The sequence below is a fragment of the Trachemys scripta genome, chromosome 23 (genome assembly GCF_013100865.1).
Source record: "Trachemys scripta elegans isolate TJP31775 chromosome 23, CAS_Tse_1.0, whole genome shotgun sequence".
Lineage (NCBI taxonomy): Eukaryota > Metazoa > Chordata > Testudines > Emydidae > Trachemys > Trachemys scripta.
The window spans coordinates 10,542,957-10,570,785 of NC_048320.1; the positions used below are offsets into that span (position 1 = coordinate 10,542,957).

The 27,829-nt window shown below is 40.4% G+C and overlaps 1 protein-coding gene across 2 annotated transcripts; it reads left to right on the top strand.

Annotated features, from left to right (window-relative positions):
- The first annotated feature begins 2,069 nt into the window (after positions 1-2,069).
- On the top strand, positions 2,070-27,812 carry HOXB3 (homeobox B3). 2 transcript variants are annotated; one of them, XM_034756017.1, is made up of 3 exons: positions 2,070-2,169; positions 23,779-24,321; positions 25,443-27,812. In XM_034756017.1, exons 2-3 carry the CDS (start codon positions 23,898-23,900, stop codon positions 26,204-26,206), a joined length of 1,188 nt encoding a protein of 395 aa, XP_034611908.1. In that variant the 5' UTR covers positions 2,070-2,169; positions 23,779-23,897; the 3' UTR covers positions 26,207-27,812. The 2 variants fall into 2 exon arrangements, with proteins under 2 accessions (XP_034611908.1, XP_034611909.1); XM_034756018.1 differs by lacking the exon at positions 2,070-2,169 and adding an exon at positions 20,536-21,012.
- The last annotated feature ends 17 nt before the right edge of the window (positions 27,813-27,829 follow it).

Below are 27,829 nucleotides of genomic sequence, written 5' to 3' on the forward strand. Positions count from 1 at the left end.
GAGAAAGAAGAGACTGGCACAATTTAAAACAAACCGAGTGAAATCTGGAGTGGGGGGTTGGGAAGGAGACCAACATAATGGAGACTTCTGTAAGAAACCCCCGGCCATTTTTGAGTCCAGCAGGTTAATTACCTCACTTGTAAATCTGGAGGGGGGGGGAACGTATTTAGTTTAGAAACTTGATGATCAAATAATGCCACCTGAATTTAAACCTTCGTCAAAGGCGGTGTGGGGAGGGAGGGTTCTTTGCTTCTCCACTAAGATTCAGTCCATTTTTGTACTGAGCATATGAATAAAAAATGGAAGGTGGGGATCCCCTTCTTTCTTGATGGAAAAGGGGTTATGAACTTCCTACAGATTTTTTTTTCCTTTCCATGTTCTATAGTACTTGACATTCCGAGCTGATGTGATTTCAAAGAACTTTGGGGATCTTGGGTCCCCCTTCCAGTTGTTCATTTGAATTACCTCCTATTGTTCTTTGTGATATTCATGATAACTTGTACATAGCCGAATTAAAGCGACTAGAAATAAAAGTTTCGTTGTGACTATCAACCGTGTGTGTTTAAAAAAAAATAAGTGTTTTTTTTTAATGGAAAATGTGTTAGTTTTATAAGGATTTCTGTCAATTACACCTCGCTAATGAAAACAAAATATGTTTGACTATAGGGTATCTCAGCCTTAAATACTGCTCAGCCTTAAATATTGTGATTTATTTATTCTAAGCACATATTAATATGGTTGCATGATATGTTCACAAACTGGTTTCAGCAGTGTTGGTCATTAAAGCGCTACATTGTATTAAGGAATTAAAACAGCAGTGTATTCCTCAGGAGAGGCTACTTCATTTTAAAAAATCTCCTTCTCCAAGGTATTTAATGCATTAATGAGTATAATTTTTGCACAGATGTTTCTCGGTGTTTGCAGGTTTTCTGTGTATTTTTATATTACAAAGGAGCTGGCTACTGCCATAGCTCAAACCCTGACAAGCAAATAGATAATCAAGAAGACAAATGGCTTCTTTTGTGAGCCACAGCTCTTGTATTAATTTTCATTTTCTTGCTCATAGAAAGTATCGAAAATACTGTTCAGGGCGAAATAACATTCCAGTTCTAAGTTACAATTTTTTTAAAGGGGGTGGGGTTGGGGGAAGGAGGCCTCTAGACCATACAAAGAAAATCATAATGTTCTGAATCATTCCCTATAAGAAAATGGTTTTCGCTTATTTATGAGATTTTATTAATTTCTCTAAGTAATGATTAAAATACCCCACAACATTATTAAGAACAAAGACTTGGCTTGGAACATTTAAAGTGGAAGAATGGCTATTTGTGTTCTTAGGGTACTTAGCAATTTAACTTAGACCTGGCAAATAAACTGCGTTCAAAACTTGTCCCTTCCTCCCCCACCTCAATAAATCGTCCATTACGTCTTTTATTCTATTGACTTTGTAACAGTTTGTAAGAAATATTTATATGGTCATGTGATTCAGAGCCGCTACACGTCTTGTGTTGGAAAAATGGAGTTGTGTATGTATTTGATTAACTTTTGCCCCTTTAAAGGCAAAAAGAGCAAACCTTCAGAGTTTTTATTTCGACGAGGGGTGGTGGGGACTTGCATTTATTTTGATGGCTGATTTTTTCCCCCTTTGATCTGCTTCCTATGTAAAGGCGATGCAATTTTCAGATAGAAGCTATGCTCTTAAGGGTACCAAAACAGTTCTTAAAAAGCATATGCTGTTAGGAATGCAACTTCTATAGAACAAAATCAAAGCTGGAAAGTATGAATAGAATTGAAGGGGGAGAAAAGAAGATTTCTATAGGACCTAAAAGTTCACAGCCATTATAAGCAGACAGAAGCCAAGAAAAATGCGAGAATTATACAGAAAATCATTAATCACTTCTTTTCTTTAAATACTTATCCTTTCCCCATTGTTATTCAACAGCAAATCTCCGCAGACCGTCTGTTGGGAAAAAAGTACCCGGAGTCCTACAAAAATCTTCAAGGGGAATAATAACAATAAAAAAATCTGGATCATAAAGTTGAAAACTTTTTTTTTTTTTTTTTTGGAAAACAAAACGAAACAAACAACAACTCTCACTTGGGAAGAATCCACTCAAACCATGAATACCGTCTATGGGGCGTTGGAAAAAGGATGTGGGAATGCACAAGGTAAAAGAACCGACTGCTTGACATGCATTTTTGATCGTTTTATTGCCTCTTTTCAAGAGTAAGTTTTTTTTGGAGGGGGGGACATGAATCTTTTACGGGATTTTCCTCGGTTTCCTCATTTTACTTTGTCTGAGGGGGAGAGAGAAAAGAAAGATATCAAACAGATTACATATAAAGGGGATGGCTAAAAACCCGTATTTTTCCATTTTATGGTGTGAATCCTATACAGCTTGGCTTTGCTAGGATAACTCTTCTATCTAATGGAATACAGAGGAAAAGCGGATAGCTAAGAAATTAGCCTTTTTGTGACCAAGGCAGTTTTGCTCTTTCAAATTATATTCCTCCATGTTCTATTTTGCCTTCTTGAAGCGTTGAAACCGAAGTTAAAAGGCTTTGTACAAACGTCACGTGTGACTATGGCAAGATCAATCTGCTAGATGATTTCTTTTTTAGTGTGTCAGATGTTCCTTTGAGGAATAACAGTGTTCGACTCCTTTAGCCAAATCAGACTTTGGGGTTTCTCGTTTCTGGTTAGAAGAGTTGTTTTGTGGAAAGTGTTGGCCTTTATAGACTGTGTTTGGGTGAGCCGGGCTTGTCTGATTGCTGTACGTTTCAAGACTTTCTGCATTTTACTGGGGAGACTGAATTGAAAGGCAAAATAAACAAATAAATTGAGGCAAAATTCTGAGCTGCCGAGCACAGATCGCGTATAGGGTTCACCCAGAGGACACGTTTTCTAACCGATTAGCTGTGTATTATAGCCAAGGACTGACCTCTCAAACCCCTTGACCTTTCCAAGACTGGACATTGTGCTGTGTAACATTTCCAGCGTCGAACTGGACAGGGCTAAGGCAAACTTTGCACCTCCGGAAAGAATCTTTTAAACCACTCGTGTTCATGGTTGTTTCTTAATGTTGCCATTGCTGGGCCATCGCGGGGAATGCAGATGAAAGGCGTCCCAGGACGATCGGATTCTGTGTGTGTGTGTTTGGTTGGCTTTTAGTGTCTTAGTCATTCTATATTCAAATCTGGTCACGATGCATTGTTTATCTTCTTGGCTTTGGGTTTCAACTCAAAGCACCGAGGGTCTTCAGTGTAACAGACAAAGGGCAGCTGATTTTTTTAGAGTCGGGAAGCTTGCGATCAGTGCAAGGGGAAAGATCTTTGGGCTGGCTCGGCCACTTGGGTTTGTTTTGTTTTGTTACCTCTCAGTAGGGCTTTCAAAAAAGGACCCCTACATTACCCCAGCCAAACGCCTCTCACTTTTCCCTCAAACCTCAGCTATCTTCTCCTTTCCAGAAAATCCTTTGTTTCGAAGGGTCTCCTCTCCCCCCCCCGCCCTTGCTCCTAGCCCACAACACTCTCAAAAGCCCTTCACAGCTCGTCTGTATCTGCTAAAGGGGTGTGATATTTGCTTTTGCAGCCAAGGATTTCTTTTTGATGGTGGTGGTTGGGAGGGGAGGGGGGCTACAGGAGGGCAGGCGGTAAGGGTGTTTATCAGTGCATGTTGTTGAAGCCACCTCGCTCCTTTTAAAATTGTGGCCTTCTCCTGGATCTCGCGACGGCCCTTAGTCCTGGTAGCGACCAACACTTATATTGACACGGCGTTTACACAGCCACTCCGGGGGTATGAGACATTCTAAACGGGCGAAGGATGAACCACTCCTTTTGGAGTGACGTGCTCCGTCAGACATTTGGTAGCCGTCTCCCGACCTCGCTGTATTAAAGCCAGAGACCCAGCCATAGAGAGCCCGGGTGTCTTTTGGAGTCTCCGTTTAGATCTCTATATGACACCTGATGTCTCGAAGCACCTTTAAAGAAGTGAGGTTCTTACCCACGAAAGCTTATGCTCCCAACACTTCTGTTGGTCTTAAAGGTGCCACAGGACCCTCTGTTGCTTTTTACAGATTCAGACTAACACGGCTACCCCTCTGATACCTGATGTCTCGAGTCATTGCTCTGAGGTTTTTACTCCTCCGACCTAGTTCCTGATGGAAGAATGTAAATATTTTTAATCAGCATGAGTCTGAAAGGTGTCTCCTTGGGACATGCCCTTTCTGTCCCATGCACTTCTTTGTTCGCTTCGCCTGCGTCCTGAAACCGAAGCCGGACCAAAAGTGTATTGCATCAAACCAACTGGAATAGCTTGTCTAATTGCCACTACGATCTGAGATTTATTTATTTGGAAGCCAGAGCAATATATATATATATATCTAACGCGCGAGATTGTCTCTGTATAATATAAAAATACTTTCAAACACACACCCGGAATATTTCTATATTATAGGTGTATCGACACCTTGTTGCCGTGTTCGGTTTCCTTCAAATGCTCCTCTCTGAGTGAGGATCTCGCTGGGGAGAACAGTTTGGGAGTTTCTCAGCGTGAACACCTTCCCCCTGACAGATTTATGATCTCCAATAAAAACGGCGTGTTTAAATTCGTAAATCAATCTCCCCTTCTCACTATATAAACGTTCATTTTATCTCTCGAAAGAAAGCCGCTTTGATGATCGCCCCTCGGAGGCGGAGGGCGCTGTTTATGGCCGCAGTTCCCATTCTTTGAACTTTCAGCGAAAATTGCTCTTCTTAAAAAAAAATGCAACCGGGTTTTTTTCTTTTTCGTTTGCTTATTTTGGGGCGGCGGGGAGGGAGGGGGAGAGGTTGACAAGCAAAATTCGGATACGGGACAGAGTGCTTTTTTAAAAAAGGGCTTTACTGAAGGAAAATGTGTGGCTTTTCCATTTACCCCCTCCTATTCTGATAATGTCCCAAATTGAAAAAATCATCTAATTCAACGGATAAAGGAAGCTTGCTTTATTAGGTAACAGCTCCTCTATCACCATACAATGTCACAGAAAGGATTTTTTTAAAAAAACCCTGAATAAATTCACTTTTCATTTTCTGAGTTACCCCCTCTCGGTATTATACCTTCACCCAGAATTTTTAGACGAAGGTTTTATTATTTTTTTTAAAGCAATTTCGCACAATAAGGTCTGTGCTTTGAAAACAAGAATACTTTCTCGGGTAATTGGCTTCAGTATTCATTTCCCCAAGCTTTAAACAGCCCTTTCCTCTGTCACAGCCACTTCAAAATGTTGCCTGGATTGAACGTTGGGTATGAATGTTCTAACCTTTTATTAATCAGGTTTAAAAATGTGCTCTTTCAGGTAGCTGCTTTCCTAGAGAGTGGATTATTAAACTCCGGACAACTCTCGCTAAACATCCATGCTTATCTTTATTTTATCTATGTTTATAGGTATTCCGAGGCTTGCAAAAATAGAGCTTTCTATTCAAACGCATTCCACCTGGTTTGTTACTAGAGGTCTCACACCGTCCTATTGTTTGATCTTCGGTGGCTCCTTATGCATTGTATCCGTTCTATTGTTTGAGGACGTGAGACAGTCATCCTTAGCACCTGAAAAATAAGGATGCGGCACACCTACGCTAGATTTGTAAAAAAAAATCTTAGATTCCTTGTAGGGCTGAAAGGAAACCAGTGCCATGGCTAAGTCTGTACATGCGTGTGCCTGTGTTTATGTAAACATATGTAAGTATGTTGATACATACAGACGTGTGCACATTGTTGTGTGTCAGTGAGGCATTTGCCTACTTGGTATTTGTTCCATAGGCAGCTCCTTGTACATTCACTATAAGCAGCTTCCTTTGTTGGCCAGCCTTTCGCAGGAGTCCGTTTTGGGGCATCTCAGCTCAGAGCCAAAACGGGCTTCATACATGCAGTAAAGACTCACAAAACAATAACAGCAGAAACCACACGCTCTGGCCCTGTATCCTAATGGGAAATTCTTTTTTTTTTTTTTTTAAATCTGGATCCATGAGCATAAATATCCTCAGAGGGCTTTGGAGCCTAAAACAGTTGTTCTACTCAGTGGAAGGTTGTAATAAAATGTCAGGGAGAAAAGCATTATGTGTCTAGCAGGGCAAAGAGGCATCAGGGTTTGGGGAAAGTGTTTAAATATTCTAAACTTCGAGGGGAGTGGGGGTGGACACCCTAACGTTGCGTCCTTTAACAGACGTATGTACATTACAGTATAGTGTGCTGTGCATACACTCATCCCACGTTCACACGCCTCTGTAAGTATGCATATGTGTTTATAGAAATAAGTAGGTAGCCAGAGTATCTCTGTAGATCTAGAATGTTACATTCAATTCTAAACTTATTTTTTTTGGGGGGGGGGAACACTGTTCCAGTGGAAGGTCACAGTGGTCCTTTGAGTATGAAACTGAGAGACCCCCTTCCCCCCTTCCAGATCACGTGATTCATTAAATAATTAATGCAGAGGTTGCAGAATAGATATGTATTCGTCAGGAACATCGCAGACATGGTCTCCTTGTGTCTGACGTGAAATTCAACTGTCCTTTAAAAAACAAGCCTATAGCAGAGGGGGGGAAAAGAGAGAGAGGGAGAGAGAGAGAGAGAGAAAAGTCTGCAATAAAACAATTCTCAGGAAGAAAGAAGCCACGCCGAGGGTTGGATTGTTGTGAGTAGCAGGGTCTTCCCAATTCCTAGCGTGTCTATATGTCCATGTAAATTTATTGTTTGTTATTAATGTTATTGTCGTAAAATGTGACAAATAGCCGTCTTCATTTCCTCCCATTTCTCTTCACATGGTGGTATGTGTGTTAATACCCATCGAGGCATTTCATTGATATTTTTAGGAATATTCCCTTCTCTCTCTCTCTCTCCCTCTCTCTCCTCAAAACCTTTCTCTCTCCCTCTCTCTTTTTTAAACCCCCTTTCTTGATTTATTGCAATAAGCATGTCAGCAGCAGTGCGGCTGCCATTGTGTGTGTGTGTGTGTTTGTGAGAGAGTTGTGTTGTTTATGGCGGTGTCCAAGATAAATCATTTCTCAAGTGAAAATGATGTGCAAGCGATGATATTTTAGAGCGAGAATTTCTCTCTGCCCCACTCCCTGGAGTTGATTATTTCAGACGATTTGCAGTAATAGATCAGCGGCTAATATGAACGCTCTATAGCTGGGGGTCTTAAATTACAGCATCTGTGATTACCAATTAAGGAGAGATTTGTATAAATTTGGTAAACCGGGAACGCCTCATTGGCATATAAACCTAGTAAAAGACCACGACCTTAATATCAAAATTACAGCTAGGAGTCTTGTATTGAAGCATCACTTTACCAGCTATTCCTCATTTTTCACCATCTTGTCCCCTCTCCCTCTCTAATAAGGACTTTATTGCACTATAAACACAGGTTGTTGAGGTGTGTTTATGTTTGTTTGGGGCTTTTTTATTTATTTTGGGTTGGGTTGGGTTATTTTGTTTGTTTGATTTTTAAGGCTGGATGTGTCCCATTGTATGCCAGCTGATCAGAAAAAAAAATTCAGATAAATAACTAAATTTGAAAATGAAAATCAAATTGCTTCAGGGAGTCAAAATGTACGGCTGCCTCTTAAATAGGGATAGCGTTTGATCACAAGCAGAGAATGAAGTGACTTTGTCAATGGAGGACAGAACAATAGGTGAGCTTCCTTGTCTTCCAAACTAACTACACGGGTTCTAAGGTAATGGATCAGTGTTGTGGGTTTCGTTCCGAAACCTGAGCATTTGACCCATTTATAATTCCCAAAGACTGTTAACAAAAAGGAAGTGAATTCATCCCCAAATAATTCGTTATTCTCTTTATGCAAAGAGGAAATAGTTTGCATCGCTTCCTTGCTGCAAGATCTTGCTATGATGGGTAGGTAGGTAAATAATGTCCTTAGGATAAAAGTTTCAGAAGTTTAGATAACAAAGGACATTTCGTTAGGAACGAAGAGCCTGATTTCTGTGATTTAGACTGGTGCAAATTAGAAGTAAACCTATCGAGGTCAATGGAGTTACACGGATATAAAACTAGTGTACGTGAGAGCAGAAGTTGGCCCTACGTCCTCAAGAAATTAAGATAGGCATAGGCTGCCAACAGATATTCGCTTTTCACTGGCACTTGATATACAGAATATATATGAAATATAATAAAGTAAATCCCTTTCAACCAATTGAGGCAGCGCGGTAAAGTTAAGACTTTGGGGAGCAGATTATTCTCCTAAAGAGCAGAGTTGATGGGTGAAAGACATAATGTTACCTGTTTAAAAAGCAAAAGTGTACAAAGACTGAGAATTTGCATCCTTGATAGGAAAGGGAAGGTCAGAAGTCAACCACTTAGAATTTCCATTTTAAAACTTGACCAAATAGGTTAAAACCGTGAGTGTTGAAAGGGAAGGAGGAAGCGGGAAATAGCATTTTTAGATGTAACATGCAAGGAGTCAGTAAAACTGACAACAGAGCTGAAGATTAAATGTTCACACCGGATTCTCAAAAGTGAATCCAACCACATTTTCTGCACTCCCTTTAGCCCCCGTGAGCCAAGTTTAACACCATCATGAGGGGTGATATTTAACTCTGTCTGCTAGGGTAAACCTTTGTGTAGTAAAATTAGAGCAACTCAGCGACTTTCATTAAATATTAAGGGAGATCCAGGGACGGTGAATAAGCCAGGAATGCAACATCATTCTTTGTCAGGCATATATTAATTTAAATCGTTGGCTTCCAATTGATTTTGACCACTTGTTTTTTAGGTTTGAGATCCTGAGCATGAAAAATTAGCCCGCTGAGGAAGGCTCCTGTAGTTACGGAGTTGGAAGGAGCGAAAATATTAATTTCGCTTTCATTAAGGTTATTATTACAGCTCCTTTGCTGTCATTAAAGCTTCAGACAGTGCACCACACATAACTCTATCGTCCAGCCCCATGCATTAGTCGCATAAAACAGAGGGATTAATCAATAGGAGGGGTGTTATTCGGTTCTGGTTCCAAACGCCATTGTGCAAACGTCCCCCTTAAATAAGTCAGATGTCAGGAAGAGCTTCGTTTTCTGCAGGATGTTGAATCGGACAAGGTGGCAAACATGTGTGCTTTTGACACCCTTGGCTATAATGAATCCCATTTTCCCATTCACCTGGCATCATGTACTCTCCAAATCCATTACTGATATCTCTATCTCTAGCCTTTTGATTTAAGGTGGGGGAGGAGGGAAAGATGCCTATTTCAGATAACACCTACATGTCTGCCTTGCCTTTCTAGCTGGTTTCTATTGAAAGGGGAGGTAGCACAGAATTGTGATTTATCTGATGAAAAATTTTTGGCTTGAGATAAACCTAGCTATAGGATCTAATCTTATTGGTAATGCTGCCTGAGATCTTATTGGCTTCTACACTTCAAGTCAAAGACTTAGATTTTTATCAATGAGCTGTTTAAATAAACAAGGCGAAAGTTTCACACTTCTTTCTTTCTTTCTTTCTTTCTTTCTTTCTCCTACTAGAAATTTGCCACCGTTGTATCAAGCTGATGTTTACCAAGAACGGTTTCATTCTGCTTGGAACCTTCTCAATAAATAGACTCTGTGTTTTTTCTCTCTCTGTCCCTCCGATGGCTACCGATTCTGTAGCATCGGATGACGTAATACAATGAAAAGGGTTTCGTTTCGTCCAGATTTGGGCAACCAAAGGACTTCTCATTGTTCCCTTTGGTTGGTCAAACAATAACAGCCAAAACTCCTCTTACCCACCCATGATCTTTGTAACTCCCTGCCATACCTACCTCATTAAATCACACATATTTTCTCATTTGTGTTCATTATTGGTTTATTTATCGATTAGGTAATATAACTTCGCTGATTAGCTCTCTCCGATGGACTAAAACTATGTGTAGATCGTTCATTTTTATTTATTTAATTTATTTATTTATTTATTTATATATTGCGATATTTCTTTATTAACTCAGTTAAACTGAATACATCAGAAAGCAGCCGGCGGAATATTCTTCCTTGTGTTATAGTTATAAATGATCTGAACAATATTCAAAATACTTGATGAGCTATTGATCTTGTCATTAAAATAGTTCAGGTTATTATGGTTTCGTTCATTTCTTTGCAACAGCCAGTTCTTCTTGCCGACTACCGTTTCAGAAAAGTTTGATCCACCAACATGAAGAATCAATATTTACTTTATCATATACCATCTCCAAAGGAAGCACTTCTCCCCCCATCACACCCACCCTCCCATACATATACACACACCATTCCTTTCTTAGAGAGGCAGCTATTAAGGTGGAAAATATAAGTCCAACAGCACCTTAGTTCAAAATTTATTGCAGGCTGTAAAAGAGTGTTATGTAAGATTAAAGAATTATGGAAGGATAGGACTCTTTGAAACTGCTATATAAGGAGGCCAGTAGGTAATACAGAACAGGGTAATACCTGCAGTCAATACATAAGCCTGTAGACTCAATAGATGGGGTCTCAATATATGAACAATGTATTTCCAGTATGCAGTATTATAACTCGTATTCCTTATACATTGTCCATTTTCTGTTTAAAAATACGTAAGATTCAGGAATCATTCATGGGTCATACATTTATTCCGGTTGGTCATTTAAAAACAAAAGGATTTAAAAAGAGATTGATACTACATTGTAAATACAAGATGACCATTGTTTGTTAAAATAACTGGCAGCCACACCGATAACAGTAGTCCTGTCAAAGCGAATGAATTATTTTAACAAATCGTATTGTCTAAAGGAAGAAAAAGAAACAACAAACAAACAAACATACAAGCGTGGGGGGGGGGGGAAGCAATTAATGTCCGAAATAAGTATTTGCTATACAGGCCTTAAAAACTGCCGATCACCATAGCGCACTCCAGTGCAACTCAGCTGATACATTTCTGTTTAAAAAGGGATTGGAACGAGATTTATTTCGAGAAAAGACAAAGGGAAAGGAGCCCTTTGCTTTCTGTTAACTAGGCAAAAGGTTGGATATAATGATGGTGTCCTTTGAAGTTCCGGGTGGTTTTTTTTTTTTTTTTTTTTTTTTTTTTGGAGGGGCTAATAACCACATTTCAACACTTGCCTGCGATAAACCAAATCAGGTGCTATTTCAGTAAACCAGAGCCATAAATCAGAAGGGGTTGATTCCTTTTTTGTTTAAAGACAGAGAGGGGTTAAATAAGGAATTTTCATTTCATATTTTGGGTTAAATCCAAGACGTCAGCCCTTATTGGCAGAAGTATCTATAGCGCTCGGAAGAGAAAGCGACCAAAAACCAGGGTTACATTCTCTCCAAGCCCAATTGCACCAGTAGGAGTTGCCAGCTCTCAGCCAGCAGTTTCTGAAGGAAGACTCTGGCCAGTCAAGTGGCCAGCTGTGTCATGACATTTTAATAGGCAACTTTTGTCCTTTCCTGAAAATCAACCCAGGCCTTTCCATTCTCAATAGCCGTAACACATCAACATTCAGTGATCCCCAAAAGCCGGATCCAAACCCCACTGAAGTCAATGGATGTTTTCCCATTCGGTCCACGGGAGTGATTCCATTAGGTCAATAGGACTTCAGTGATGGCAGGCTCAGAATCTCCATGATTTTAAAACAACACAAAACAATCGGTAGGGAGAATTCCCCTCCCCCCCCCCACACACACACTTTGGCAAATCTTACCCTTCTCATCCTTCAGACAGATTTTTGTTCACGCTTCAATTTAAGGTCAGGTTAAAAATAAGTTACAGGATCATGTCCATTGACTCCTATTACTTCGCAGTCTCTGTGATTAAACTGAAAAGTTGGCAGGCTAAGTTGCAATTCACAAATATTTAAAAGGATCGCAATGACACATCTCTATTTTTTTTTAAATGCCGAATGTATTGCTTAACTTTTTGTGTGTCTGTGTGTGTGTGTGTATGTCGAGACATATGGAATCAATTTTGAATCTTGACATTGAAGACTGGCCAATTCCTACTGGCCTCTAAAACCAGAATCCATTTGGTTCTCCTCTCTCCGGCACCTCTTGTCACTCAGTATTATGCCCGTCTTGCAACATTTTAAGTCTTTATAAAGAGAAATAGCTTTTCAGGGAAGTGCCAGGGATTTTTTTTCCCCCTTCAGCGGGGAAAATAAGTACACGACCCGCACTCCCCCACCCCTCCCAGTATCTCTGGGCATCCTGGAAAGGGGTCTGCGTCCTTGCGACACACTTAACGCGGTTTTGGAAGGTTTTTCTTCAGTCAAGGCAATTCCGTTCGAAAAGAGTGAGTCCAAAAATCAAAGCATCTGGGGGGGGGGGGAGGGAAGGGGGGAGGAAGGGAGAGAAATCCGTCCGACAAAGCTGTCAGCAAGATCCACTGGGGTACAATAAAGTAGTTTATTTTCTTCTCTTTAATTTGCTTGCTTCAGTTCAGATACTTGCAGCAGTCGATTTCCCCCCTTCTCTCCTTCTTCCTGAATTCTTTGGTGGGCGAACTAACACAGGTAAGAGGTAAAGAGGGGGGGAAAATTGATGCAACTTTGCCTTTCCGTACTCTATGAATTCCAGCGCTCTGAGATATAATTAATCGCTCCCAAAGCTTTGACAGGTTAGAGACTTCTCCATTGGTCAACGTGAACTATAGCTGACTTTCCCTAGTATCAATTTAAGACTGATCTCTCGGAAACATAGCCAGGGAAGTAGAAGATGAGCAAATATATATATATATATATATATAAATTATCGTGCGTGGTTCATACCTAGACGGGATACAGAAGCTTTCTTTAAAGTTCGTGTTTCCCAGCTTGGTTTCCCTGGGACACATTTGTTAAAGCATTAGCACCTCTCCGCTGTTTGAAAAAGAAACTACAAACGCTGCTCTGGAAAAGAGGGGTGTTAAACTGAAGAATGTATGTGAGCATGATTTATGACCCTCAGAAGTTTTGTTTACTTGGAGCAGCTCCTAATTACAAGTCTTTTCCTGGAAGCCCATGTCTTCTAAAAATTCCACTATGCGGATAGTGGATTCCCTCCCCACGCCCCTCAAATTCTGCTTTTATTTGCCAGATGTGATTAACAAACATCTGGTTAGTTTACTTGTTTTTCCCGTTAGCTGACCAATTTATTTTGGTGGGCTGGCTTCAGCCTTTTATATAAGAATAGTTAAAATGTTTTCAGACCATGAAAGGAGTTCCCAATCTGTTCGGGGTTTTGGAGAATCCATAATAAAGATTTATTTTTGAAATGTAATTTCTTCAATGACCTCCATTTGGAAAGGAGGGGCGGGAAAAGAAAATGATTCATGTTGGAATATATGACACAATATTTACTAGTGCTGTTTCATCATTCATTCTGGGGCTAGCAGTCGGAAGAATTGGTCTCTTTGTTAAGGTCCGATGTGTATTTTAGGAGGGAGTTGCAACAAAACGAAGTTTATGTGGAAGACAGGAAGACAAATCGGATTAAATTTGAAATTCATTTTTTAAAAAATGTGCTCCCTGTTCAATGTGGCTGGTTTTTGTTTGTGTCCTTTTGTACTTTGATAAAAACTCAGTTCCTGGGACAATTTGTTAGCTATAAAAATGCCCCCGTACATTGTAAAACCGGAAAAGTTTAGATTCAATGTCTAATATTTCCCGAGGCAAACTGGTGTATATTGGCAGAGAGCTACACAAGCGCCTGATTTTTTGCTGAAAATTGCTTTGCATTAAATTTCCTCAGTTCCAGAATTATCTTTACTCGCCTCCAGCTAAACTTGAAATGTTTTTTTTTTTTTTTACCAAGCGCGTGGTCTGTTGGCGAATAAAATCTGAGGGGAACCACAAGGCCCTAAATGACTGTAATTTAATTGATTTGATCATAAATCATCAACTTCATGAAGAACCAAAGTTTTCATTGAAGTAAATTGATATTAATGGCCGATTTTTTGAAATTCCAACTCTCTCGCTGTAGTTGAAATAGATGTATTGGGGCGACTGTATCTGCTGATTTGGATTTCATTCCCGCCACCACTCTCGCGACAAACTCATTACAAATTTGGGGGGCCTTATTTTTCTTGCTTTTGTAAGGATCAAATCTTAATGAGTCATCGGGGCAATTTTCAGCCACAGAAACACCACCGGTCGGATTATTCTCGTTTGAGGGTCCCTCAGAAGGGAAATGGGTTTCTTCAGAGAGCCGTCCTTAAAGTATGGTTTTGTCTGGATAGTGTGTGTGTGTGTGTGTGTGTGTGTGTGTGTGTGAGAGAGAGAGAGAGAGAGAGAGAGAGAGAGAGATTATAGCCAGATCCAATGGCCTTACATTGGTGCTAAACATCACTGGGAGTGACATCGTTGCATTCCAAATTACAAGTGTTTGTACTCATTTCATTGCTAAGCATGCATGAGCGAGAGTAGATTTTAAAATAGAACTAGAATCTACAGCGCCGGTTCCATCTAAGTATCTCCCACAATAACGACATTGAAACCCTGTTAAGCATTGTCGTTCCGAATTCTTTCTCCTCTAATTAAAAATTAACTATTTACTGCACTAAGAGACTGTTATGGGTGCTAGCCTTTTGATATGCTGATGAATATGATAGACCAAAGACCCTTACAATATTACAGTATTTTAGCACAGCCAGTGATCGATTGAGATATCTATATGGGTCTTTGGTCATGCTATGTGTGTACATCCATATATATGTATGTTAATGTGTACATGTACATGCTATGTGTCTACTATGTGTGCTTATATAGTGTATTTGTAGTATATAATAAATACACTATGCAATGAGAATGTACAATGAAAATATGTTCTCATTGTATCTAATTATATAACATCTATAGTATGCTATACAAGTCAGTGTATTTATGTAGTGCATTTGTAGTATGCAATAAAAACATTATAACATGAGATTGCAAAACGAGAATGTATTCTCATCGTATCTAGTTAGACAACACACTATACAAACACGTAGAGAACCAGAAATCTGATTCCTGAACATAACTCTCTCTCTCTCTCTCTGACATTCCTCCTTCAGAAATTGTTACCTATCTGTATGTGACATCAAATGAAGGCAGGTAAAATGGATCCCTTGTGCATCCCTCCTTCCCACCCATCCCCCGCCCCGCATCACTCTTTATTAATTATATTATTATTATTATTATTATTATTATTCAGAGGAATATAGCTATAAAGTAACGGAATGCCTTCATTTTATAACAGAAACTGCCAAGTCAATAGATATTGGATGCTATCCAGGAATCCTTTCGAGAGGGAAAAAAATATATATCCTTATTTTCCCTCCAGATTTTTTTTTAAGTGACGTGAAATCTGGATAGCCCATAAGCAGCAGATCATGCGGGCAGCCAGTGGTGAATCTACCGCAATGGAACACGCGTCCTCTTCCCAGGGGTCGAGAAAAGCTTTAACTGTAAATCCACTCGGTTAAAAGAGGGAGCGTGGGTGGTTAACTGCTCCAGCCGCCACCCCAGCCCACAGTGTCTCTCTCTAGTAAAGTGCAGGAGCAGGTTAGCAGCAGCAGATTCAAAGCGGAGGTCTTCGGAGATTTCTGCTGCTGTTGCTCGGAGCGGAGCAATCCTCTTCCTTCAGCCATCCTCTTTCTTTCTTTCTTTCCCCCCTAGTTCCTTCCACCTCTTCTGGCATTTGGCTCGGGAGCTGAGACTTTGCAAGCTTGTGGTTTTGGCAAAGACTTCGCACCTCCGTTTTCCTCCTCTGCTTAGAGGACCGAACAACAACAACAACCAACAGCAACAAAACAAAATCAAAACCAAATATCTGAGGGGAATGACTGAGGAGGTGGGGAAAAAGAAAGCGACTGCTGGCAACTAAGTTTAGAGAATTCACTGGAAGGGGGGGGGACGCTGGGTGGGGGGAAGTTCATTTAACAATTCTGTATAAAATGGGTAAAAGGTTGACGTCTACCAGTCACGTGAGCGCATAATTCAAGTCATTATTTTGGCATTTAGAAAGGGGGGGGTGTATGTGGGGAGGGCTCCTGTCCAATCTAGTCTCGCTGGTCACTGGCTTCCTAAATAACTATTTACAGCGCTCTGGTACCCTAACCCTTCCCCCACTCCTAAAGGGGAACAAATGACAGTATAGCAACATGTGTGGACGAAAGACTTTTGGCGACCAGAGAATTTATAGAAGAGGAGAGGGCTTCAGGGGGTGAAAAAAGCAGCCAGGAATAGTGGGAGCCCGGGTTTTGTTGTTGTTTTGTATTTAGGAGGTAATTCAAAAGCACTTCCGCTGGTTGATCATTAACCCGGTGAGTTATGACTCTTGTAAGCAAAGGTCATGGAGAGAAAGAGAGCTAATCTCTCAAAGACACCGCACACTCCGTTTCATTTTGATTTCTTATCCGGAGCTGGCTTCTGTTTAGAGAGAGAGAGTGTGTGTGTGTGTGTGTGTGTGTGTGTGTGTGTGTGTGTGTGTGTGTGTGTGTGTGTGTGTGAGAGAGAGAGAGAGAGAGAGAGAGAGAGAGAGACTTTTTCGAGTCTCCCTAATTCATCCCTCCTCAATTTTAGCATTCCTACCCCTCACCGTTTTATGAGAGGAGATGGGTTGGCCTCCATAATTCGGATACTGACATCCTAACTGTTACAAAGTAAATAAAAGGAAGCGGAAGTGGATAGTGACCAGTCTTGCACGCTTGCTTATCTATCTATCTATCTATCCCCATACACACCCCACTATCTAGCTATCTATCTACCCCCATACACACCCCACTATCTAGCTATCTATCGAGAAAGATAAATGTTCCTATTAAGAGTGTAGTGCCTAATTTGAAAATACCCATAATTCACCACTAATATCTTTTAATAATGATACATAATGCATGAGCCTATTGTTGGCAGTGAGGGAAAGAGGGGAGGAGTGGAGGGTAATGATTTTATTTTTAATCCGGATCCCTCCAAATGTAGCAAAAACCCCTTTTGCTGGCGTCACTGACCATCTTTCTCGGAGCCTTTATTTATTTTGTTTCTATTTTCCCCTGCCTTCTCTAGTCACGCCAAATAAATGCTACTTTCCGCCTCTCTCCACCTCCTTTTGTTCAGCCCCCACCTCCACTCCCCCTTTCTTCCAGGCCCTAATGTGGGGGAACTTTTATAGAGACATATTTGGTGCGCTGGGGTTCATACCACATCAAGGGCGGTGGGGTTTTCTTTATCTTTATTTATAATCTACAGAGGGAATTAAAAACCCAAGTTAACCCGGTAAGGCTGTGATGTAAATGGAATATAGCCAATGTTGTGTATTAAAATGTGTGTGTGTGTAATCATCATCATCATCATCATAAATTATGAGTATAGGCCGCAGACCAGAGAGAGGTCAGTCTGATGTGTGATTTATGTTCCAGGAATGTTGTCACAGAAAGGGTAGGGTGCGGGAAGAACATTTGATTTGAGATTAATAACATCAACAGACAGAACGGAAACAAGATTATTAAAGCGAGTGAATGTTTCCCAAAACGAAAATAATTTTAAATGAGATTTTCCCCCCTCTTTCTTTCTGAATCAAATCGTGTCAAGGTTTCAGTGATAAATCTCCGTGTAGTTTTAAAGAGGTTTAAGTTGGTGTCGTTAATCCTTTTATCGAATAACTTTTGTGTAACTGTTACCTACATATAACATAAAACATCTACTTTTTTTTATGGGGATCATTCAAGACTGTGAGCAAATTGGCTACATAGGAAAAGATGAGCTGTAAATATTTAAGCTTTCGTTGTCTTCCAGTAAAATCGCCTGGCGGTTTCCACAAAGCTTTCCTACCGCTTTACCTAATTAACACGATACATTTCATTTTTAAAATGCACTTAACCCGGAATTACCAACCGCCTTTAACTAAAAACAATAAAAGGAGGTAAATGATGGATTGCAAAACAGCTCACGGTTTTTTTTATTATTATTATTCTTTATTTAAAACCAAAATTCACCAATTCAATTCACGGTTGCATTTTACTACAGATAATTTCTACTGATAACTCTTCTAATGCAAAGCTTGAATAGATACAACTGATAAATAATTTCCTTCATAGACCATTTCCAATGAGCAAGTGATATCCAAATGTTTGAGAACCATATATATGAGTCCAATTATTTTTAAAAAATACTTATCTGCATGTCTGCATGATCATCTTGATGGTACTTGTGTGTGTGTGTGTGTGTGTGTGTGTATAAACAACTTTCGGAAAATGCTAAAACTCTGATGAAATGTCATCTTTAGTTACATTGTTGAGAAAATACCTCAGATTTTTTTTTATTTAATTTTTGTCCATTAGAAACGTTTTCCCACCATTACCACTGGAAGAGTTCTCTGTATGATAAGTCCGATTTCCCATGCCGTTGTGATGGAAGTTTTGTCAACTTTTCTGTTTTACAGTTCTCTTTCTTTCTCAAACTGCTGCGCTGTTTCATTTGTGCTGGACCAGACAACGGAGAATTGGTGAGTGTTATTAAACATGATGCCTGGTCGTTAAAAAATAAACATCTTAGAACCAGAAACCACTATTTTTTTTAAAGAGACAACTTGTTTTCCTTCCACTACATTTATAAGGACGATTCTTGCCTTAACTTTTCTGTGAAGTGTCTTCGTTTTGCTACTGGCTTGTCTTTAAACTTTGTGATTTATGGTTATAATTTTGGGTGGACATTTTAAATGGAAAATATTTTCTGTATTCCCTTTGAAGGGACGTCTAAAATGACCAGGACTGCACAATTTGGGCTAATACAGTCACTTTTAAAAACAACACAACAAGTATAAGCGGAAATACAAGGTGATATGGAACCTAATATCTACTTACAAGACACTCAGTGTGTAGAAATGCAGCTATGTTTTTATGATTTTTTTAATTCTCCAGTCATTTAAAAAAGAACACAAAGTTGGTATTTCAGAAAAGTTCTTTGCAGAGTCCACGGTACCTCTGATAGTCTAAATATTCGATCACAAGCCCTTGAGGTCCCATTTGCGAAAATCTATTGAGTATTGCAAGGGTCTTTTAAAAACAATAATCCATGAATCTTATTCGTGTCTCCTCCATGCCGCTCTGTAACCCTGGTGTTCCTCCATCACCTGTAGTTGAAGATGTGTGTCCAAGTAGTTCATAAAAAGTCAGAAGGAAAAACAATCTCGGTGAAAAATGAGACGATATTTCAATTACACGGTGGAACCCCCTCACGACACAGGTTTGAAAACTGATGTTAAAGCAGTAGGTGGAAACACTATGCCACAAGTACTCCTGTTCTTTATGCCCCCTAGTAAGTCTCTAGCCAGCACCTTGCAAGTCTTTCCCACCAGACACATCCCGAAAGTAAGAGGTTGCAAAAGTAAACTCTTTATTTTCAATGGACACTCATCAAAAGGTGCGGAAGAGTGATGCAAACAGCACCAGTGGACACACCTTCCAAGCGGGATCCAAAGAGCTTTTGTGTCCACGCCTTTCCTTCGCGGGCTACAGTTAAATTCCCCAGTCAGCACTTACCCCAAAGGGCTTGTGGGCAAGAATTAAAGGCGAGAAAAATCATTGCAATCTGGAACAATAACAGCAGGGGAGAAGGAAAAAAAAGTGCAGACACCTAAATTCTTTGCCCTGTCTTCCTCCCACGCTCCCTTTGCAACGCTTCCGTATCCCTGCACCTTCACCAAAACGCACCGGGGAAAGTTTCCGCTAACAGCGGTAGTGTGCGCGCGCCAGGAGTCATAACTCTCGCCTAGCGCTGGCAGCAGCGTCTGGCATCATCATCATCATCATATTAATACAAATCTTTATAGTTCAACCCCCTCCCTGAATTTGCCTTTCCTATGTGATTTTACTCTCTGTCCCCTTTAGAAGTGCGAATTCCACCTCCTCCCCTCCACCAACCTATAGTAGGTGGGGAATCATGTAGCCACCAGCCAGAGAACTTTGACACGCAGACTTAATATTAAAGTTCCCCACGGCTGTAGGCTTTGAGTTGCATCAACACAACGGATTCGTCCTTTTGTCACCCGCCCTCCACCTCCCTTCCCCCCACCGGTCTCGACTCCCTTAAAAAAAATAAAAATCAGTCCCTGGCTGGCTGGTTGATCTGACCCCCCTTTTCTCCCCCACCCCTCCCCCCAAAAGTATATTTCATAATTATTTCATATTAGGGACTCTTAACAGGAGACAAATCCGGTTGGAGGGAGAGACAAAATATATGCAGCGGTTATTGAAAGAAAGACGATTCTAACTGTGAGGGGGTGGGGGGGGGGAGGAGTATGACTATGTTGAAAGGGTTTATTAACATAAATTGACACCTAATTGTTAAACACGTGAATCAAAGGAAAGCTTTGCTATCTTTCTGTCTAGGCCTCGGTCCACCACGTCTGCAATTAGCATAATTTTTCACTAGTGACGCTGTTTGGAAGGCTGTTGGCTTTGCCCAGCGCTCCAAAGCAAATCTTGATTATATTTTTTTAAATACCACCTAGCTTTATTTCAAACCCCCCCCGCTTCCCTACCCCCCACCCCTCTCTACCCTGACTCATTATTATTACTATTATTATTTTTAATCCTAGCCAAGCCGTGCCTAGTTAAAGGTTTCGCGTTCAGCTTTTTCTTTCTTTCCTTTTTTTCCCTCCTTCCCTTCTTCCCCTCTGCCGTGGCCATTGTTATCAGTGAGCAGGGCGTACCAGTCTATAGGGCAACTAGAATCTCAGGGTTTGTCCATTCAAAGCCCTGAGCTTTTCTACACATCTTGGAAGCTGTAAAGCATCTTGCTTTCTTTTTTTTTCTTCTTCCCCAAACGAAGAGAGGGAGAGAGAGAGGGAGAGAGAGAATTTGAGCAGACGTAACCGAAAGCTACACTGGTTTAGTCCCCCTCCTTTGGCTTTATTACTGGATTTCTCTTTTTTTTTCCTCCACGCACACTCACACACTTCTATCTATCTATCTATTCCTTTAACATTTTTTTAAAGGAAGAGGGTGGCATTCCTTGCTTATTGATTGCTTTGGTGCTGGATGTGAAAATATATTATGTCTGCCTGTGCTTTGCTCGTCAGAGACTAAGGTAAGCTGGACTCAAATAGGCTATCACTTTGTGAATGGCGGAGTCTATGTCCCAATGATTTATGACCATATGACTCCAATCTCGGTTCAAGAAGAGTTCACAAGCTTTAAGCTTCCTTCCACGCAGCGAGTGTTTTGCAGCCCTCATCCAGGGGCCTTTCTTTCCCCCCTGCTTTTCAACTGGGGGGTTCTGGTTGGGGGGGGATGAGGGGGGGGGGAGGGAAATTTTAGGAATGTGTCTCTATTTTCCAGGCATATTCACCGCAAGGCAGTCGCTGGAATTTGAGGTGCCTCTCAGCACCAGCCCATTGTTAAGGGCCATGTCGATAGCTTGCTTATTTTAAACTAAAAAACGGGTTTATTCTGTCTTTTGCTTGGTCTGTGAAATATACCTTAGGCGGGGGAGAGGACAAATGAGCCGCTCTTCTTCCTAAACAGAGGCAGGTTGTGAATTTAGGATTTCCAACATGGAGGGAATCGCTTTAAAGGGAAATAAATAGGCTTAGATCTGTTCCCATCCTCTCACCCAATCTTCCTAGGAACCTTTTGACATAGATCCTTTTTCCTTCTCCATCTCGATATTCACTGTTTTTTTTTCTTTTTCAATCTCCTCTAAATCTTTCGCAGTAAAAGTTCCCAGGCAGGGTGTTGTGTCTTTAATGTTGTTATCCTTCGCAAAGTGAAACTTGGAAGGTGGGGAAACATACCAGAGTTGATCCGGCGATAGTTAATTGGAACATGATATAATCTAATATTTATTATTCTGCCTGAGATTTAAAAAAAAAAACACAATTCCTTGGAGTAAATAATTAGGATTCCGGCCGTCTTCGGGAAGATAAATGACCGGCATTTGTGATGCGTTGAGAGATGACCTACAAAAGCAAATCTCTTCTGTTGAAGCTCCAAACCAGCTAGCTTCGTTTTTTGGGTAGAGAAGGCGATACAATTATTTTATGTATTTTTTGAAAATCACCGCTGTTCTTTTTAGCTGCTTTTGATACGTCTCTCGGGCATTTAAAAGAGAGACAAAAAAGAAGAAAAAGAAGATTAAAAAAGAAGAAGAAGAAGGAAAGCCGTGTAAAACAGGCCTGGGAGAGATTTCCACCTCTTTGCACTCCTAGTCAATTTCAGCCACCCTATTCATAATAAATGTACTACTGGTTGTTAATTAATTCACAGCTCTTCAGCTCGGGTAGGGGAGTATACTTTTTAATATTTATCATGACGAGGAAATAAAACCCGAGTACTCCCTCCAATAATTCTCCGCAAAATTATTCCAGCCTCTTTGTCGACAAAATAAATAAATAATATATCTCCGTGGAAGCTATCGCACAGATTTGGGAATGTAGAAGGGACTGAGTTGATGTATAAAAGCTAAATCAACCTTACATGTGTATATTGGCGAAGAGTATGTTGTCTGAAGTGCAGTTTGACATAACCACAAACACACAAAAGTCGGGGGAGGAAAAATCGGAGTATTATTTATTGTATATCTGTGCATTGTGTTAAAGCTTTAGTATTTGAAAACATCTCGTTGGCCTTTATTTACGTACAGTTTATTTTTAAAAGTGAGAACATTACATTTTAAAATGGATATAAATATCAAAACAAATCCATCCTCGCAAAATGTGAGTAGTAATGGGGAAAATCCACCGGGTTTTTAAAATAAGTTTGCTGCTTGGTTGATCCCCAGACACCAAATTATTTTCTGATCAGTGTCTATTCTTCTTGTTTTTTTACCCTCCCATCCCATGTACAGAAAGTTCATGCTTTGGGCAAAAGGAGGTACTGAAGGCTGGTTTTTCCGGTTTTGTGGAACTTTTGGGCTTGGATTGGAAAGCAAACCTAAACAGAAGGCGGGGGGGAATGATGAAAAGTCAAAGGGATAGAAAGCTAGAACCAAATGGCCTGGTGACAAAATTGGTTGTTGTTGTTGTTGTTTTTAAGAAAACAAACCAAACCAAAACACAATGAAACTGGGTTTGGAAGCAATTCTTTTCAATGGCAGTTCCAGATTCAAGATTTTAAAGAAATGGGACTGAGGAGTGAAAAGGTATGTGTCCTAAACACAATAGGCAAATAGGCCAAAGGAAAAACGTGTTTTTTTGTTTTTTTTAATGGATGGACCAATATCTGTTTAAAATATTTTCTCCAGAATTGCAAAGACAACGTGTGTTACTGTGGAAGCAGCAAAACAAGCTAAATGAGTCAAGAAACCCTTACCTGGATAAAATAGAGAGACTATTTGCCATTCTTGGTTTAAAATCAAACATTCCGTGAAGCAGTCCTACCATAAAGCAACAGAACTCTAGAGTATCTGATCCTCCAAACTTTCGTATCTGGGCACATCATAACCTTCTTTCTTTTATTCTTGGGAACTGCTTATTGCATGGACTGGATTATGATGGGGGTAAAAAGGCATGAGTTATATTCGGTTCATGTTTGTGGTTAGCAGTGATCCATTCTGTGTTCTTGTTCTTATTATATTAATGTGTGTGCGTTTATACGTATATATGCATATGAAATCACCTGTGCTTAGACATATTTATACATACATGGTGCAATGCTGTTCAGAAAAATGCATTGACCTTAAAAAATAAACTTTAAAATAGTTGATGAGCTTAGGGAGGAGGAACACAGGACAAATCTGTTCAAGGCATCTGTTAGCCCTGTTCTGTAGGACCCTATTCATGTCATGTGCTTTTCACGACCTAAGATGGATTCATAGCCAGGCCACTATCATTGTGTGTTTCTTCTAACCTTTCAGGTCAGCTTCCAATAGACAACTGGAAACGGATTGTCACGTGACCTTGGGGTGCCAATGTTCTTCCGTAAGGGTCTCAAGACCCTGGTAGTCGGTAAAAATATTTTTTGGGAATCCCAGAGATGCAGAAAACTACATACTACGACAGTTCAACGCTGTTTGGAGGCTATTCCTACCAGGGTGCTAATGGGTTTGGTTATGATGGCCCTCAACAGCCTTTCCAGCCTTCTTCTCACGTGGAGAATGACTACCAGAGGTCTGCCTGCTCCCTCCAATCTCTGGGCAACACTGCCCCACATGCAAAAAGTAAAGACCTGAATGGAAGCTGCATGCGTCCAAGTTTGCCCCGGGAGAATCATCAAGCCCCACCTGTCTCACCACCCCCAAACTCTGTCACCAACAACAGCAATAGCCAGTCAGGGAGCAGTAAAACTGCCCCCAGCAAATCAAATCTCAGTTCAAACGCAACTCTCACCAAACAGATTTTCCCCTGGATGAAAGAATCGAGACAAAACTCCAAACAGAAAAACAGCTCCCCTACCACAGGTATAAAGTTCTGCTTTTGTAACCAACCACTTTCCTCAACAGCGAGGTAATGAAGCCACCAGCCTGAATGTTCTTGTCTGAAAGTGGAAAAATACATGCATTGAAAATACTACTATTGTTGGAGTAGCCAAGCCATTCAATCTCTATTCAAGCAAACCTCCTGGTGATTTCAATGGGAGTTTGGCCTGAATAAAGCCTACCGGATTTGGCCCATTGTGAAGATTTAGCTGTATTTATTTATTTTAAATGCCATAATATTGTAGTAAAATGCACCAAAGAAATTGTACATAGCTAAAAGTGGCTGAAGCATTGAATGCATGTAGTTACTAATAAATGAATATGTATATCCATTGCAGCATATTTATCAATATTAAAGAAATTCCATAGTATATTACTTATCCATCTATTTATCGATTAACAGATAGCTAGCTAGCTAGATAGATAGATAGATAGATAGAAGAACACCATGGAATTGCTCTTATATATAATATAATCGTATATAGTTGTACATACATGCACATAAACAGATACACACGTGTCTGTTTATTTTATATATATGTGTGTGTGTGTGTTTTATTATAGTATTTGTGTTATATATGCATATATATTCTATAAGTGCAATTATATATATGCATGTACACTAAAGGCACAAACATACCTGGCCACATGTGTGGCTATGCGTGCGTGTGATCACGGATATTAAATACACACCCGCATTTATACAAAACACACACCTATGCCTGTGAGTATGAAATATACACACATGAAAACACAATACACACATCGCTGGCACCCGTGTTTATATTAATTTGCTTTTCAAAACACTGCCCCCTGCCAAATTTTATTGTCTCGAAATTAGCTGCTGAAAATAATCGACTCCTAAATAAATGGCCCTGGAATCCTTTTCTGCGTGACATGATCAAATTTTCATAAAGCAGGGGCAGCATTGGAGAACAGAACTCTTAATAAATGACATGATTATAGAGTGCAGACTAATGTGAAAGGGGTGGTGGGGGAGGGGGGGGTTGAAGTCCGCGTGCCTGTTACAGGATTTATTAGGAACCGGTGCATTCAATTTCTGCATGTAAGTAATTATCTTTTATTTCATTTCGGGCCGGTAGAAAGCTGCAGCGGCGAGAGAAGCCCTCCAGGGTCTTCTGCCTCCAAACGAGCCCGCACTGCCTACACCAGCGCGCAGCTGGTGGAGCTGGAGAAGGAATTCCACTTCAACCGCTACCTTTGCAGGCCCCGCCGAGTGGAGATGGCCAATCTGCTCAATCTCAGCGAAAGGCAGATCAAGATCTGGTTCCAGAACCGGAGGATGAAGTATAAAAAAGATCAGAAGTCGAAAGGCATGGGGTCTTCTTCGGGGGGGCCATCCCCAACGGGCAGCCCGCCCCAACCCATGCAATCTTCAGCAGGGTTTATGAATGCCTTGCACACCATGACTAGTAACTACGATGACCCATCGCCTCCTTCCTTCAATAAGCCCCACCAGAATGCCTATACCATGTCAACTAACTACCAAAACCCCATCAAAGGGTGCCCCTCGCAACAGAAGTATGCCAACACCGCGCCGGAGTACGATCCCCACATATTACAGGGCAATGGGAGCACATATGGGACTCCCAATATGCAAGGCAGCCCTGTATATGTTGGAAGCGGCTATGTGGATTCTATGCCTGCTTCGGGCCCCTCCCTTTACGGCCTCAATCACCTGCCACACCACCAGTCTGCCAGCATGGACTACAACGGGGCTCCACAGATGCCAACCAGCCAGCACCATGGACCATGTGAGACCCACCCAACCTACACAGACCTTTCCACGCACCACGCCTCTTCTCAGGGCCGAATCCAAGAGGCACCCAAACTCACCCACCTGTGATAGGATGGGGGCAGGGTGGGTTGGGGGGAGGGGAGGACAGACTCGTGAAGATGTTGTGGAGCACTGGAGTGGGGTAGTGAATCCGTAGTGGGATTTGGTTCAGAAACATTTGTGTTGAGCCCTTAAGATATTTGTTTGGTGGCCTGTCTTGTTAGCCCTTCAAGTGGAGACATTTTCGGCTTTTTCTGGTTTTATTAAGCCCGTTAGGCACAACTTCTGATGATTAATTCTATTTATTTGCAAGATTCATCTAATCTATTTATCTATCTATCTATCCCCATACACATATATCTATCTAAACTCTAGATAGATATACCTTCTAATGCTTCAACACAAATGCTTTTGAATATATTTGGGGTAGTTTTATGGAAATCTAGCAAGATACAAAACCAAAACAACCTGATATATTTCAAGAAGGTATGAATAAGTACAAAGATTCCTCGGACATTGATAATGGCAGCATACTGTCAACCCACCAAATCTATACAATTGGCCTATTAATAACAAATAATTTTTTTTATCTAAACAGATTCACAGAAAACTACACCCTCCAAATCTCCCCCCAAAGAATCTTCCCTTTTCCTTTCCAGTCTAACTCTTGAGATGAAGAACATCTTTTTTTGCTGAGTAATTCCTCCTCCCACCCCATAGCTGAAAATATACGTATCTGCCAACATTTGGAAATATAACCTTTCTTCCTCCTCCTCTTCACACAGTCCCCAAATAGGTTTAAGAGTTGCAAAGGTTCTGGAAATACATTTCTGCAACAAAGCTGATTTTTATATTTTTTTTTTTAAAGAGGCCAAAGAGAGGAAGAGAAAGTTGACAGGTCTGGATATTTTTAACCTTTGCCTCTTATGAAGTGAAGTCTCCATTCGGTTACATGTTTTTTGTTTTAGGGTTCATGAACAAAAAAGCAATCTTAAGACTTAGAAATCCTACATTTTGTTCCTCCTTCTCTCTTGACTTAACGTGAAAACAGGGTATTTTTGAACAAACGGTATGTCCTCCAAAAGAAGCAGAAGTGAATGGACCTTTGGTATTTGCTAATGCTTTCTTGTCTGGACATCTTTGTTGCACTTAGAGTTTACATTGAATGGGTATAAAACAACTTTGAAGGGCGTTCGTCCACTCAATCCTGACGTCTTTCAAAAGCTGTGTGTTCTGGTGAACATTCATATATATTTATTGGTTATAGCCAGTTTAAAATATTTTTCCTTTTTTTGTATTATTTATCCCCAACATCATGTATTTATATGAGAAAAAGAATCAAATTGTACTTTTTTAGTATTTACTTGTTATAAAGGACATTGTGTTTCCTTGTCATTGTACAACAAGCTTATTTTAGTTATTGTAATTTAGAAAGACCAGTAGTTTTATGTTACCCTCGTACTTATGAATAATGTAATTAGTTCTACTGGAGGCATGAGAGCAGAACCAGACTGTAATTGTATAGTCCTGAATTAGAAGAACTATAGCTAATCCCCCTCCCACGTCACCCCTCCTCTTTGGAGATCTTTCTTTGTTTCTATAGTAGTTATTTTATTTCCTTGCTTAAGGGTTGTCTGTTGAACAATTCTTGAATAAACTTTCTGTTATCAATTTGGATCTTGTCCTATTAGT